The 17,013-nt window shown below is 45.5% G+C and overlaps 1 protein-coding gene across 1 annotated transcript in view; it reads right to left on the bottom strand.

Moving 5' to 3' along the window:
- The window catches only part of CYFIP2 (cytoplasmic FMR1 interacting protein 2), a 127,888-nt gene that overhangs the window by 17,548 nt on the left and 93,327 nt on the right, over positions 1-17,013 (bottom strand). Inside the window, exon 27 of the mRNA XM_036913222.2 lies at positions 15,835-15,965. Within this exon, the coding sequence (XP_036769117.1) occupies positions 15,835-15,965 (131 nt within the window). The remainder of the gene's footprint in view (positions 1-15,834; positions 15,966-17,013) is intronic.

The raw sequence follows: 17,013 nt of genomic DNA, 5'->3' as shown, positions 1-17,013 counted from the left end.
GGAGTCAACAAGTATTGCCTAAAGTTGCTAATTAAGAAAGAGAGGTTATCTTCATGTTATTAAGCATTACGAGGTAACAACTAGAACTAGAAACATAAATGATTAGAACAGGTTGCCTTGGGGGCTGCGATACAGGTGGGGAGAGGCTCGGTGGAGTCAAGAATGGTGTTTTTCATCATAAGTCATAAGCTCATCTCTATTATTTGAATTGCTATCATATGCAATCAACAATTTAAATCGAACAAATGAAGAGCGTGGATTAAATGGTCTCTAAGGGTCCTTCCCTACAACTGAAAATCTGTAACAATATAATTGCACTGTTCTTCAGGGAAGGAGAGGCAACAAGCATTTCCTGAGCACTAACTGTGTGTCAGGTGCTTTACACCTTTGGTCGGCTTTGCCCCAGGACATCCTGTGAGGTAGCTCTTCCAGTCCCCGTCCTCTGTGCCAGACCACTGAGTCTTAGAGGCCATGCTGCCTAACCAGGCCCGCACTATGATAAGAGAGCAGCAGGGCTGACAGGCGGGAGGGGCCCAGGGTCACCTCACTTCAACACCCATTGCTTTTTCATGACAGCCCATGCAGCCAAAGCCTCAACAAGCTTGAAGTATTTTCCCCTTCATACACACAACATGATGAAAAAAATATGAAATTATCAAAAGTTGAAACAGGAGAAAATTACTTAAAATCTCACCACCTGAGAAACTTCTGAGCTTCACTCATATCTGATAAGATGACATCTTTTTGCTTTATTTACTGGGTTTTTGGTCATATCTACTAACATTTCTTAAACTTAAAAAGCAGCGACATACATATGCATTCTAAAGAAGAATGAAGAGTTTTGAATCATCTCCTAGGCAAAGAAACAGATAATTACTGAAACCTCTGTGCCCCAACCCCCAGATGTAACCTTTAGCCTGAATTTGTGTAAATAATTGTTTTCCAGACAACTAATTTTCGAAGATCTGCTGATGTGATTCCAAGGTAAATAACTGGACCACTCATGTGCCAGCTTGTACCTATAAATCCTTCTTTCCCAACCCTCCCAAATCAAAGTTCTCCACCCATTCTCACCCAGTCGCCAAAGCCCCATTCAGGCTCTACCTTCTAGGAGTCTTCTGATCCTCTGCAGCCTATCGTGGTTTTCTTCTTAAAGACTTGCCAGAGCCCTGTGCTCATTCTGGAGCCCAACCACACTGTCTGCAGGTTGAGCTGTCTAATCTTGCCCCAGCCCAGAATCTCAAAGTCTATTTCAGATGGAGAATCAGAGCAGTGTTTCATTTCCCATGCAAACACTGATTAAAAAAGTCTTCTCGGAGGCACCAGCCTTACTCAGGACCTGCATTTGGTGTGACACAAGAGGCCAACAAGAACATAGAGAACATGGGTATAATATTATCTAGAGACCAAACAAGGAGTGCCCAATTCTGCACTTTCATTGTGCATAGGATATGGCCTGGCAGAAATTAAGTCGCTTGCTCATTCATTTATTCATACAACAAATGGTAGGCTTCCACTACACACAAGTCTCTGCAAAGTTTTGGAGAAACACTAGTAATTGAAGCAGACCTGATATATGGCCCTCACCAAGATGATGAGAAAAACGAGTAAATGGGCAATTCTAGGAAGAGCTACAATTTGGGGCATGCATCAGGCCATGGAGATACGTAAGTGGTGCACCCAACCCAGACGCCAGGGAGGATGATAGGGAAGGCTTTCTGGAGAAGAAAGGACTAAGGTGAGACCTGAACCAGAGGTGAGCATTGGACAGGTGAGGGGCTGACAGCTGAGTAAGATGGAAGCTTTCAGGACTGGGGAAGGTGATCTGAGATGAATAAGGAGGGGTTAGCAGGAGGCAGATCAGGAAGGACCTTGCAAGTCTTGCTTAGGCGTTCTGACACTATCTTGATGGTTTCTTGCAGGGATATGGCCCAGTTTCAACTTTCTGGCTGCAAGAGAGATGAAGGATTGGGGGGAACAGAGGGGTGTTCTCTCTCTCTGTTCTCAGGAGAGAAAGGAGGGCCTGGGGTAGTGGCGGTGGATATGGAGAGGAAGCAGACATCAGAGACCTGATGACAGCCTGTATATGAGGGTAGAGAGAGGGAGAGGACCCCGATGCTGAGCCTTTGCACGGTCAGAGGACAGAGTGGGTTGGCGGGCAGGAGGAAGCCGAGACTGGATCTGGGCAACATGAATTTTGGATGTCTGTGGACTTCTAAGAGAAGATGTTGAAAAGGCAGGCAGATGGAAGGTCTGGGGCCCCAGAGTCTGGAGAGTGGATCCGAACTTGGGAATCGTCAGCATGAGGATGGAAGCTGACTCCAGGAGAAGGGTGGTGTTGGGTGCGCTTCTCAAGCCGACCAGATCCTTCCACAGAAATGACACCAAATTCCTTGCAGAGTAGGCACTTGCTGAAATGTGACCTGAAGAGCAGAACTGCAGGGAATGAGATCATGATGGCTTTCAGACAGGCCCGAGAGGTGGGCAGGGTTTTGAACAGCAGGCAGGAAAGATGCAATTACAGACAGAGGGGAGATGAGATCAAAACTAGAATCGCTGATGTGAGGAGAGCACAAAATCATCAGTGAGGGCCTGTGAGGGAGGGTGGGCTGACAGGGCTGCAGGCAGCCAGGAGCCAGGCCCTGGGGCTTGAGGGGACTTACAGGAAAGGCTGAGCCAAAGCCTTCTTGCTGTGGGAGCAGGAGAGAAGGGGACTCATGGCAATCATGGTAACTGATGGCCTGCTTATTAAGCTCTGGTGACTGTGTTCATCACCTCATTTAATGCAGACTCTAGGAAGTAGGTACAAGTGTTCCTGTGAACCCTACCCTTCTGTGAGCTGAAATCATGTAAGTGAAGAAGCAATTACCATTAATTTATATGGAACATTTTGAGCATTCCCAGACCCCAAAAATAACCTCTCATAGGCTTTTCTGATACTTTAGGACACATCTCGCTAACAGATGCACAAAATAAAATCGAGATAGGCACAGATGCTCAGACACTGTGCAAAGCTCTGGAGGCCCAACGCTGAGATGTTGAGCGTGGTTTCCAGGGAAGGGGCTTGGCGGCGCCCCTCCCGTTGCTCAGGGTGCACCTGCCCCTAGATGGCTGCTGCCAAACACTGAACACTATTCTCGCATTTTGCCTTTTTCCATAAAAATGAACATCTAAGGATTTCCTTCGGTTAGCCAAAAAAGGTATTAATGTAGGTCTTTCATTAAAAAGATGGTGTGATGTGAACTTCTGAACACAGGGGATACCTGTACTTAGCCTCAGCATTTTGGGGTGTTAAAACAAAGGCTCAGAGAATTTAATCATTTTTTAGAGCCTCACAGATATTAAATAGAGGCAAGACTTGAACCCAGGATTTCTAGGTCTAAAGATATGCCCTTTCCAGTACAGCACCTGGATATAAGCCCGAAATCAGGCTGAGACAGCCTGATGTGATTCACCCTTGTCTTCCCCTTTGCCTTTTGATGTATTTTTAGTCTTATTCTGTGTAATGGTCTCTAGATTTAGTGACACTATTTCTTTAATCATAAGGCACTTTGTGTTTTTTTGGGAATAGGCAGTATGTAAATAAATACAATAATACTTCTTATTAAAAGAAGAAATGGGTGATAAACCGTAGCTGAGACCTCTCAGGTTTCTCTTGCTGCCCCAGGCCTGGCCTGATCTGCACGTGGTCACTGGGCCTGCAGGACAATCATCTTTCCTAAAACTAGCCTTACTCTGCTCTTTTATTCTGCTCCACTTGCTGAGTTTTACAGCTTTGAAGGGACACAGATTTTTCTTCAGAGGGACAAAGACATGAAGATTCCCCTATGCCTGAAGCGAGTCTCAAGTTGGGAATGCTGATTTAAAAACCCCAAGCAGCCAATTAGAACCACTGGGTGGTAAATATCCTCACCATCTGAGAGTTTCCTTTATTCATCATTAGGTCCAGCAGACCCTGCCCCCAGAAGACATTTCCTTGAGAACCATTTTGCAGACCCAAAATGCTGGGTGTTGGGAGGGAGAGGCTGGGCCTGCAGTGTGGTCCATGCAAGAGCAAAAGCCCTAGGGAATGATGTTCATTGCAAATCACTGGGATGTGAAATCAGCAAATTCATGGACTGGAAAAAAAAAAGGAATTAAATCTGAGTTTTAATTGGAAAAAGACCCATGGTCTTCCTTCCATCATGCTCCCTTGAAATGGAAACAGCTGGCTGGTTAATAATATCCAGTTAGTGTCCATGCCTTGCTATATTGTCTTGTTATACTGGACTGTGCATCTGCCTAAGAGGAAGTAGGCATTTCATTTGCCTCCAGATATCAAAGCAGAGCAAACTCCAGTATCTAGAATGTCAGTCTCCAGGGATCTCAGACCCCAGTTGCTTTCATTTGGAGATAATGTCACCTTGTCTTTATGTTTGTGTCTATGCTTCTACTTTTGGTGGGAGTGAGGGAAGGTGGGGGAGTGGGGTTTGATCTCCAGCAGAGATGACAAAAAGTGTCCCCAGGGCTGCCAGGAATAGTTTATATGACCAGAATACTGCCCAAGGGGGATTCCATCCTAGGGGTGCCAAACGGATTGTAGACATCAGATTGTTTATAATGAACATTTTCTAGCAGATACATTTTGTTCTTTAAAAACCAGTATGTCACAATAATCTTTCAAAGGAAAGAAGTGAAACATCTTAATGCAGGATACCCTTTCATGATTTGTCTGAAGGCAACATGTGCTAGTGGTGGTCCTGGGGTCATTTCATGTACCACCCATGATTGAGAGGCAGTGATCACTTATGGAGAGGATTCTGACACCACTGTCAGGATCAGCAGGATTGATTATGAATGCCTGCCTTGGGCTAGAATTGGGGTAATGGCACTCAAGTAAAAAATGTGTTACCTTGATTTCTAAGAACCATCAACATTTCAGTTACTTCACATGTGTTAACTGACTTGACATTTATTAATTTTCTTCTGGAAATGCAACCAGTACTTAATTCAGCCTCTAGACAAAGGATGTTCTCTGAAAAACTGATTTGGCAGATATGGGTTTCCCCCCAGCTGTAAAATATAATTGACATATAAGGTTGTGTAAATTAAAGATGTACAGCGTGATGATCTGACACACATACATTACAAAATGACTGCCACAATAAGGTCACGTAACACATCTGCCAACTCCATTACCCTTTTTTGTTGTGTTGGTGGTGGTGGTGAGAACATCGAAGATCTACTCTCTAAGCAGCTTTCAAGTATACAATACAGTATTGTTAACTACAGTCACTGAGCTGTACAGTAGATCCCAACAGGTGTTTTTTAAATTGTTACTTTGGCCCCTTTCTTTTTGTTGGCTTAGTATTTATGTTCATTTTTGAAAAAATAGAAAATGAGGGTAACTTTTTTTTTTTTTTAATGGAAGAAAAATTATCATCCTGCCACTTGGGGTCATTGTTGATAATTTTTTGGGGTTTACCCTGCCAGGTTCTTCTATGCATATAATATTTAAGCATATGTTTTAACATAGGAATGGGGTATAAAATACCTAGTCTTCTGGAATCTACTTTTGTCACTCAGCATATGCTATCAACATCTTAGCCATGTATATACAGAGTTTCTATTTTAATGTTTTCCTTTGGTTTGCTTTTGGGTGTTTTTGGCCTGGAGGAATCTTTAGGTTCCCTCACACCCTCTCCTGGGTGACCACCCTACTTCTCATAATTATTTGAATAATTATTCAATCTCACAGCATGATCTTTCTCCCAACCTGTCCCAGTAGCTTTTGTATTTTAGTGGGGCTTTTAAAGATCAGGTAACATTGCAAATCAGCAGAGTGAGTCTCTAAAAGAATTTCAGACACTGAACTAGAAAATGGAGGAGATGCTTTTGTTATGGGTGGGGTGGGGGTCCTCTTGGTGCCCCTTGAATTATAATACCACACAGGAAATGAAGGATTGGCTTTGACCCTCAATGCAGATCTTCAGTGTGCCTCGGTTTCCTTATCTGTGACTTGACCTTCAAAGTCTGCTGGGTGGTTCAGTTGTGCAGCCAGGGAAAGAGCTGTAATAAGAGATGAGGCTGGTGGAGTAGGCATGGCTGAAATCTCCCGGCCTTATGCGTAAAATTGGGAGTGAGAATTTTAAGTACAATGAGAGACCACCAGTCACTTTTAAGCAGGAGGGTAACATGAGCTGATTTAAATTTTATGAAGATCTTTTTGCTGCTCTGTGGGAAAGTCAATGCTATTGTTTTACCCCCCCATGCTTTACCCTCTAGTGAGTCCCACCCTAGCAAGAATGGAAAGGTAGTGGTCCTCCAAGCGCTGGGTTTGAGGCATTTCTCTTACACTGAGCACAGGGAGAAGGCACTATTGCTTTCCTTTCTCTAAAAGACCCTGAAGTAGAGGGAGAGTCTCCCTGCCGTGGCCCGTGAGGAGAGGCAGCCAGCAGGGTGTTCTCTCGGGGCCACCACAAACCCTGCGTGGCCTCTTCCTCATCAGGACTGGCCAGCCGCTCCGGCTTCCGTACCTTTCCCAGCTTCCCTGGCCTTTCCATGATCCTGTACTGATACCTCCCATGGTAAACCGAATAAACAGAGGGCAGCATGAGAGTCGCAGCTGAGTCTGGCATTAGCAGACGCCTATATACATTTGAAAGATGAGGTCAGGAGTAGCTCCTGAGCATGTTACCAAAAGTAAATCTCACCAACTAGTGGAAGTAGCTGGAAAAAAACCAAGAACCCTCATGACTTCTTCCTCCTTATACCTCGTGACCTTGTCTGCTTAGTGACCCTTTTTCTTCTGTTTTCCAGATTCCATGATGAAGTTTCCTTCCCCTGCTCAAATGTGTGTTATGAAAAATATTAAACATAAAAAAAGTTTGAAAGAACAATTCATATCCTATACTCTCAACGTAGAGTCACAATGAACCTCTTCTACCAAATCTGCTTTGACTGTTTTACTGAATCATTTGAAAGAAAGCTAAAGCCACTGTATTACTTAGCCTTAAATACTTCAGCATGCAACTCCTAAAAACAAGGACATACTCCTGTGTAAACAGTATTGTGATCACCTATGTTAAAAAAAAACTCTTGATAGCATGTAAATGCACTCAGCACTAAATTTCCTCAGTTGTTCCTAAAACATTTTTTCTACAGCTTTTTTTTTGGAACCACAGTCAAACCAGGGTTTTTTTTAAAGTGTAAAGAAGAAGCAATCTGTACAAAAAAGAGATTGCTTCTTCAGTGATATCCTCGCTTGGGAACTGCCGTGTGTTCCTGCTTCTGCAGAGGGTCCTCTCTGGGAGGAGCTAACGAGCGATAACTGCTATTTGGTAGTGTTTGCCCTCACCAAGTGTCATCTAATGCATATTATTCCTACTGCTTAGGACAACCACTGACATATTATAGTTATGAGAAAAGTAATCACTGAAGATTAACAAGAACCACAAACTACTATAAAACTGCTCTCAGTCAACAGAGCATGTGAAAGTGAAGAGGTTTTTGGAGACCGGATGCAAAAATATTTTACTTTACGGAACCCACATAAAAATTCTTCAAGGGATGAGTATTTATTTTTGTATTGCTTTCAGTCTTAAAATTTTCCTTTTCTATTTTACTTAATTTAAAACTGATGGACCATTAGGGATTTTCATTAAATAACTTGAACTCTCACCCAGTTGCTTCCAACTCACTCACCCTATGAAGCTAACTGGAGACTTGATTTCTCTTGGCTCAAGGATGCCATAAAGATTCAGGATACATATTTCAAAAAAACAGGGTCAATGTGACCCTGTGCGTGTCAGATTCGTGTAGAACAGCACTAGAGTCTACCTCTAGGCTCTGTTTCTGGGTGAAAAACTATGTACTCGTTTTAGCTGATTTCCTAAAGGATATCATCAGACCAATCTCAAAACAATACTTTCTTAAATAACATCCTGAGTTTTGAGAAAAAAAAAGACAGTAACATTAATATGTTTTTGTCTGTCAAGTGGGCTGGAAAATCGGGGCTCGAGGACCCCACAGGGATCCCTGCTCTGCTTTTCTGGCTGGCAGGGACAGAGAGATAGGGCCTAATCAGACAGCCGGGATTCTAAACTTCCCCTTATATGGATACACATAGATGGCTAGTATGTTTCCAGCATACTGGTATTCAGTCCCAGGGATGGGGGTTATAGGCCTCCCACAACCATCACAACCCTCCTTTGTACAGAGGTGACAAACTACAGCTTCCAGCACCTCATTTAGGATTCCAGGTACAGTGGACCGCTCAACTGAGATATGCTCCATCTCCTCCTGCTTTGCGGGCCCCTCATTCCAGAGCTCTTTGTGGCCCTGGCTGAATAAATCAGGAACTTAATCTCATTGGATTCTGTGTGTGTGTGTGTGGGGTCTTTCCCCACCAACCCAAGCCTCACTTTATTAATGCTAAATGTTACTGTGTCTCACCTCCACCCTGTCACCCACCCCCTGAACTGTAAAGGGGAAAAAAGAATTCTTATTCTGGATCTGAATCATGTCTGGTCACCTGGGAAAGAAACTGGCCTAGAAGGTAACTTTTCCTTTCCTTCAAGTGCATGTCAATGTCTCCCAAGGTTGGAATTTCCCAAAGTGAAGGAATTGGGGGTACAGGGAAATGGTATTTAGTAATAGTAAGTCACAAGGAGAAAGGGTTTCCTTTTCAGTTTCCTATCAATATTTCTCACAGTTTTAATGAGAAAGTCTCCATTTGGATTCAGCGTGTCTTAACATTTGCTAATCTCCATTTTTAACTGAGAGAGCAGGTTTCAGGTTCAGAGGCCTGGGCAGGCAGCAGCTGGAATTATAGTACTTTGACACATCAGTGACTAACCTTTGAAAACACTAATTAAGAAGATTCCTTCTAGATCAGAGGTTCTACACCCTGGCTACACACAGAATCAAGTGTGGAGCTTTTAGCCAGGTAATTTAGCCGGGGCCTCACTTACAAATTTTTGTTTCCCTTGGAGTGGGGTGGCCTGCAGACACAGGCTATTTAAGGAGCTTTTTGAGTGATTTTAATGAGCAGCTACAGCTGAGACCGCTCTGCTGCCTCCTGGGTGTCTGAGATGCCCACTGTATGACAACATCAGCAGAGCAAACTGCATTATGACCCCTGAACCCTCTGCTTCTAGGCATTCTGCCCACTGAGGTCTCCTGATAGAAAGGTCATCAATACAGAAATGAATAACCAAGGTTCTGATTTCCTGGCAATTACTGGTAAGGCTAACGAAATAAGCATATGTTTCAAATAACTACGGTTGGCTCTGGACTCAGGTGACTGCTTCTGTCTCAAGTGGAATACGACTTTAGACAAAAAGCAGGGACGTTTCTAGTCATCATCTAGGACTGAGCTGAAACGTCCTCCCTCATCAATCAGGCCATAGTTAATCACACAGGGTGCTGAGGATTCCAAAATGAGCCTCACGTGGGAAATCTTTCCTATCTTCCCTTTCAGTTTCCACAGATCCCTTCTTGTTTTACACCACTCTTCTCTCTGTTGTTTTTCATCTAGGCTGATGGTCTCCAAACTTTTTGGATCACACACATTCATCATTAAAATTCTGAGCAAACACCTCAGCCGACACATATTTGTGTCATCAACTCTGGAAAGCTGTCACTGTCCAACAGGGTGTTAATAAATAGGAAGGCTCACTTTCTTAATTTTTTTTAGTAAGTACACAGTTGAAGGCTCTGATCATCCTGTCCAGCCCCCAGAGGGCTAAGTCTCCAAGCTGAAGGCCAGGGCACAGACGGTAAACAGGGCTATCAGAGAAGGGATCAGGCCCGACCATCCCCGAGCCCTGGAGTCTCACACACTGCCTGGCCCGTGGAGGGCTCTCGGTCATGGCGCCAGAACCAGCGACTCAGAGCTGTCAGACCGTTTTTGCAGGTACCTGATATGCTGATGAGCCTCTCCAGCTTCCTTTCCAGATTAGGACAGGTCTGAAAGGATGTAAAAGTTCTTAAAAAAAAGTAAGTCAAGCTATGGAGAGGGAAGGTGTTATTGGGATTCAGGATTCCTTCCTGCCACAAAGCCTGGCTCATTTTCAAGGAAGACCACCATCTGGCTCTGGGTCTGGGCCAGAGGAAACACATAGGGGTGGGCCGAGGGGTGCTGTTTGAAGGTGCCTAGGTGCAGGGACAGAATGTGCCACCTAGACAGCTGGAGAAGTCTTTCTTAGGCTTATGCACAAATAACCCTGGATGAAGTACAGGCAGAAATACAGAGTAAGGGTCAGAGATGGGTGGGAGGGTGGGCTTGTGTGTTTTACCTCCCATGCATCAGGATTGGGTACATTGGCTAAGTGTGAGAGTACTTCCTCCTATGGGAAAAAGGTAGTAGTAAATGTTTACTGCACTCACCTCAAAAAAAAATTTGGAGTGAAAAGTGGAAACTAGAAGACCTCTAGCCCCTGCCCACCGCACCTCATTAGAGGTAACCACTTTTATCAGCATGGTGAATGTTCTATGTTCTTTTTGACTTTTTAACTTTTATAACTAAACAAAGTAAAAAAATAAATATATGAAAAAATGAATATTAATATGCCAGGACATAAAACCACCTGGAAGGATATCCTTGGCAATGTGAACAGTGGTTAGTTTTAGTGTAGCAATGTGGTTTTTGTTTTCTTTCTGCTTCTCTGGGGCATCTAGCAATTAACTGACTTCAGTTATTCAGTAAGAAAAACAAAGTTAAAGAAAAGGGACTATAAAGTAGAAGCAGAGGATAGAAGAATCCGATGGGCAAGGGAACTAAAACAAAACCCACAAGGCAATCTGCCAAGGTCGGCAGAACGCCCTCTTCCCCAGGTGGGCTGACTGAGGAGCTGCGGTTCTCGGCCCCACTCCTGCACTGGCTGTGGCCCTGGGGGAGCCATCTCCCTCTCAGGGCCTCAGTTTCCTATCTGCGAAGTGTGGGATTGCACTAAATCAGTGGCTGTCCACAAGGGGAGGTTTTGTCCCCCAGAGGAGCGTCAGGCAGCATCTGGAGGCACTTTTGGTTGTCACCCTAGGAGCTAGTGGGTAAAGCCCAAAGAGGCTGCTCAGCATCCTACCCAGTGGTGGAGAGGCCCCTGCAACAAAGGGTTCCTGGTGCAGAAGGTCAGCACTGTAGAGCTTGAGAAACCCGCCCTGGGTGGCCTCTGACCCAGATCTGACCAGCGTTAGATTCTGCAAGTTCAGGCCCGGACTGCTGCTGCCTCCTGTAACAGAAGTAATGCTCTCATGACAGCAGGTGGACTGTGGCCCATTCAACTAGAAGGAGGAGAGGGGAAATAAACAGCAGGGCCAAAGGCAGGGAACACTCTCAAGTCCTTGGGGGGAGGCACTGCAGCAAAAGGTCCCCAGAAGGGCTGACTCCTCCCAGCGACTCAGGGCCTCGCTTGCTCAAGTCAACAACTAGGGCCTTCTTCTGGTGTGTATCAGCATAATGAACACTGGGCTGATAGCTTCAACACCACACAAATTTGCAAAAGAAAACTTGGCAACTATGTAATCTTTCCCCAATGACCACCTGGTGATTTCCCAGGGTAGGTGATACTACAGGAAACAAAAGCTGTTAACAACAGAATTCCCTTTAAAAACATAACAGAATTCTAAATAGATACTTAAATGCTGATTCATTTCAGATTACATTTACATATTTAAGAACCTCCCATAACAAGACACTTAGCCGACACTAGGTGAGTGACAGACACACAGCACTGTCGCTGTAGAGCGGGGAGAAGGTCTTTTCAATCAGTGGTGCTGGGACAACTTGAAAAGAAATGGAATTGGATTTCTACCTCCCACTGAACACAAACATCAATTCCAGGTGAAGAACAGACTCAAAGTTCTGTTAAGCCTTGAAAAAAGCTAACCTCTAAAACCTTTAGGACATATCTTCATGACTTCAGAGTAGGGAAGATATTTCTTAAACAAGTCACAAAAGCATCAACCATGTAGGGGAAAAAATGACAACTACACTAAGGCTCAAGAACTTCTGTTTATCAAAAGAAAAGCCACAGAAAATATTTGCAATACATGTACCCACAATATATCAATACTGCCCACTAATCAATAAGAAAAAGAGAAGTCAATTAAAAGGCAAAAATAGTGAACAGCATTCCACAAAAAAGGCTGCCCAAGTGGCAATACCACATGGAAAGAGGCTCAGCATCACCGATTTTCAGGGGAATCAAAACCAGAAGGAGACGTCACGACACATCTCCCAGAATGGCGATGGCTGAAAAGTCAGGCAATCCAGGTGCTCAGGAGGATGTGAAGAAATTAAGACTCTCATACATTGCTGGATGGGAGAGTAAATTGGTAGCATCCCTTTGTAAAGCTATTTGGCAGTATCTATTGAAGCTAAACATATGCCTACACATTGGCCCAGCCATTCTAACAGTAGGTAAATTCACCTAATAAAAGTGAGAGCATATATCCCTGAAAAGAAATGTACAAGGGTACTCATGACATCTTTGTTCATAACAGTTTAACTCTGTAAACACCCAACTGTCCATCCACAGTAAAATGGATGATTCAATTAGTCTATATGCTATGAGAATACTGAATATTCCATACATTACTGTATGCATGTTAGACCGTAATTAATAATGCCAGGTGAACAAAACAACCCCACTCCACAGATACAGGGGTTTCTGTACTAATACTGCACCCTGAACTTTGAGAAACATTTGCAAGCACATACTTTAAAGAATATAACTTTGTCCAAGTAATCAGCCTTTTCAGTTTATACTCTCTCCACCTACATATTAATGATATATTAATAATCTCTGTTAAAAAGCAAAAAGGGCAAGCTACAGAATGAGGAAGGTGTTTGTAGCATATATGCCAATATGGGACCCCAAACCAGAGAGAACTGCAAATCTATTAGGAAAAAAATAACTCAAGGGAAAGACAGGCAAAAGACTTCTCACTTTGTATTTTCAGTATCAGTCCAGTTTTTCTAAGACTATTACATACTTCTCCCATCTTTGAAATTAATTTTTAGTTCAGTAATAATATATGAAGGTACTTTCCTTGTAAAATAGGAGACATTCTGTAAAGCTAGTGTTATGTTTATCTCTAATTCCAGTCTCCTCCCTGACACCTAGAGAAAATGACAACTATTTGGCATGCATTTTTTTCTAGATTTTTGTTTCAGTGCAGTGTTATTTTGTGTGTTTTACTTTCTTGTTTATTTTATATGTATGGAATCGTAATGTGTGTCTTGTCCTGAGACTTGCTTTTTTTTGCTCAATATTACGGCTTTCACCATTCTCTACGTTGGTATGTGCAAAGCGACTTCAGTACTTTATGCTTTTTCACTGCTTCAGTGTCCTCCACAAGAGGAGGAGCCCTGCAGTTTAAACAGCCTCTCCGCGACGGGTGGCCCTTAAAGCCTCTTCCTTCCTTGTTTCCTTTTTCTTTGCTGTTAGTAATTAGTACCCGTCTTTAATGAGGAAAACAGGACATGACTCATATTCTCAAAAAATGTCTTAGCTAATGGATTTCCCCGGCTGCCTAAGTAGAAAGCACAGTGCCCAGTTTTGGGGCACCCTGACCTTGCTCTGTGCCCTGATGCGCCCCAGCACTGGGATCAGTACTGGAAACCTATGCTTTCATTCTTCCACCTCTGCTGCTGATGTGCTACGGGGGGGTTGCTCCCCTCTGTGCTCTGCTCTCCGTGTCCTCACTTATGAATAGAGGGGTGGGAGCACAGATACTGCGGGGGTCTCTCTCACCTCTGAAGGTCTCTGACCCTGAGTATCTTGCTATCCTCAGTGATATACGCAGGTGACCACCAGGCAGGGATGCCTGGGAAAAGTTTTCCTTTCCTTGTAGCCCTGTCCAGTCTGCCTGTTGGGGTCTGTCGTGGGGAGCTTAACTGATGCTCTCAGGTCACAGCGCCTGGTGAAAGGAGGTGCTAACAAGGACTGCGCATCGGGGCCCAGCCCTCCCCCGCCTCCCTCCTCCTGCTGCCCCTACATGTCTCCGTGAGGCCTTGAGCAGAGCAGTGTTCCCTCCTTAATCTTAACCCCGTGACTTCCAAAGGCTAAGTTGCCATAGCAACCTAGGCCCACTGAGCCATGCTAAAAACCCGTTACCATCAAGAAGAGCAGTTAGTTGTCTCGAGAGCCCATTTAAAGGGGAACAGCGAGGCAATTATTCCTTACAGAGGAAGAACAAAACAGCGCGCATCTCAGCCTCTCTGGTGGGAAGGGTCTGGGGGGCAGCTGGGAGGCGTCCCTCCTTGCCAAGATGGGACCCTGAGGGCTGGAGTGGACCGGCTCCCTCCAGGTCCCAAAGTCAGAGGCAAGAATCCCCCTGGGCTCTGCCCGCAGCTCCGGCCATTGTCACCTCCTCATCTCTCTCTCCCTTTCTTCCATCGCCTTCCTGATTCCCTCCTTTCCCTCCCCTCTCCAGGGCCTTCCGCCTCAGAGGGGATCCCTGGGCAGGACACCTGACACAGCCTTGTCCTTCACTCGGTTCACAGTCAGTTCTTCTCCCTGAGGCCAAAGGGCCTTTAAAAGAGTCAGCCAGACTCCTCCTCTCCATCTCCCGACCCACCGGAGCTTCCACAGGGCTCACGAGGCCCCAGCCTGCCTCCCCAGCCAGGTCCCACCCCGCGCCCTTTGCCTTTTCACCAGCTCGCTCCTGCGTTCTCCCATCTCCAAAACAGCACCTGTCTCCCAACACGCGTCTCTCTCTGGCCTCCTCCCCTGTTCAGTCCTTCACAGCTCACCCCACCACCTGAATTCACACTCTGGTTGCTGACTTCTTCAATCACCTCCTTCTCCAGAATAAAAATGGCAGTAATTTGGTCTCTCTTACTCATGCCATTTAGCCACAACCCAGAAAGGCGCCTGGTAGAGCTTGCGATGCCCCTTTGCTGAATGAGCGTATGGCTAGGAAGATGCAGGACCAGATGCCCAGGGGTCCCCGCCCAGCCCAGCGGCCCTGGTGATAACAACCCTTTGCTTCCTTCCACTGCTGGGCTGCACGCGACCCCTGGCCTGCAGGGCTGGGGCCAGCACAGGTGGGGAGGGACAGTGATGGCTGAGTGGGCCCCTGAATCAGCCAGGAGGGCTGGCGGCTGGGGAGGGACAATGTGGCAGAGAAAGTGCACTGCTCCTGCATGGTCCTGAGGGGTGGCAGCAGGGAGACATGCTTTTGCTCATTACACTCTGTATGCACTTTACATGTGTCGTCTCCTTTCAGCCTTTAAACTACCCTTCAGTGCAGAATCACTGCCTCCTCTCACAACAAATGAAGATAACACGACCTGCCCGTCCCTCAGCCTGGAGTAGTTGTCCCCAGCTGTTCACCAGGCAAACTCCTGCTCACTCTCAGGTCACCTCCTCAGGGAGGTCCTCCCTCTCCCATAAGACACACCAAGTTCTTGGTTTTATGTTCCCGCTGGACCCCGTACGCGTCCCCTGTAGCACCTGCTGTAATTGTAATCACATCATTTCTGTGTAGACCTGCTCAGTGCAGTTTCCCTGCTGCTCCCCAGGACACGAGGCAGGGCCCGGCTGCTGCTACACCCCCAGTGCAGTGCCGGACAATGAATTCTTTTGTTTTATGAGTGGATGGAAAACTAAAACTCCAAGAGGTTGCCAAGGTCCTGCAGCTAACTCCAGGGACTGTGAACCTCCCACTGTTCAAATGTTTGGAGCTGTCCGCAAATGGAATAGAAATGTAGTGCCTACGCCACACCGAGGGCGTGAGTCTGTGCCTCAGGGCCTCCCAGGCAGGCAGCAGTAGTGGGGCCTAAAGTACCTGGTTGGGTTGGGGGCCCCTTCCAGCCTGGAGACACTCCCTTCCTTGGGGCTCGGAACTCACCAGGGCTTGCTCTATGAGCAGGCAGAACAGGATGGCATTGCCCACCTCCCTCAGGCTCTGGAACACATCTGTTTTGAGCTCAGCATACTCAATGATGTCCTTCAGCTGGTGATGGAAGAACTCCAGGATCCCTGGCAGGTGAAGGGGCATGGTTAGCAGGAAACTGAGACTAGCAGCCAGGCTTATGAGCAGCAGCCCAGGACCCAATGGGACAGCAAAGAGCCAAACCTGCACCCGTGGCCCATGGGCGAGCCTGCCTTCAGGGCTCAGCACTAGAGAAAGCTAGGAGGCTGGCTCAAACCTTTTTGGAACAAAACAAAACACACACACAGCTCTGGATCTGTCCAGTCTCTTTAAAAAGTTGCCTGAATTCCTAATAATGACAGGAATTAATGTTTATTTATAGGTGTTAGATATCATGCTAAGCACTTTATCTGCAGTATCTCACTGGATACTTGTAACAATACGATGAACTAGGTAGGCACTGTTACTCCCTTTTCCAGAGGCTCGGAGAGGGGCAAGCAGCATGCCCATAGTCACGCAGCCAGTAAGTGTGGCTGCTGGGATTGAAAACCAGAGCTTTAGGGTCCCAGGCCTTTCCTGTTGTGAATCATACAGACCCAGCACCTGACATCTTGGCTTTTTGAAAAGATACCAAGTGCCAAACTCATAGTCTCCATCTATCTCTAATCTCCAGGTCCCAAATCCAGTCCCTGCTCCATTCACTGGTAGGAAAAGAAAGAATTATTTCTCGGCCCAGAAGCTGAGTGGCAAAAACTCCTGTTCCTTGGTTCACCTTAGAAATGTCACTTTGTACCACCGCCTGGGACACAGTCTCCCAAAAATGGACAGAGAAAGGAATCCTAGAGGTGCTGAGCTAATGAAGACTTCTGCAAGTAAACCTTACTGTTCATTGTTTATTATTAAAAAATTTTTTATATTGAGGTACATACAATAAAATGCACAAATCTTAATGTACAGCTTGAAGAATTCTGACATATGTCTATACTCACGTAACCATCACCCAGGTTGCGATATCAAACATTTTCATGGATTTTTCCTGTTTTTACCTATTCTCCCTATCTCCCAACCCCTCCCCTATGGCAACCACCAGTCTGTTCTTTGGGTCTATGAGTCCATTTCCATTTTGTTTGTTCACTTGTTTTGTGGGTTAGATTC

The sequence above is a fragment of the Manis pentadactyla genome, chromosome 2, assembly GCF_030020395.1.
Source record: "Manis pentadactyla isolate mManPen7 chromosome 2, mManPen7.hap1, whole genome shotgun sequence".
Classification (NCBI taxonomy): domain Eukaryota; kingdom Metazoa; phylum Chordata; class Mammalia; order Pholidota; family Manidae; genus Manis; species Manis pentadactyla.
This window is presented reverse-complemented; position numbering and strand designations above follow the sequence as displayed.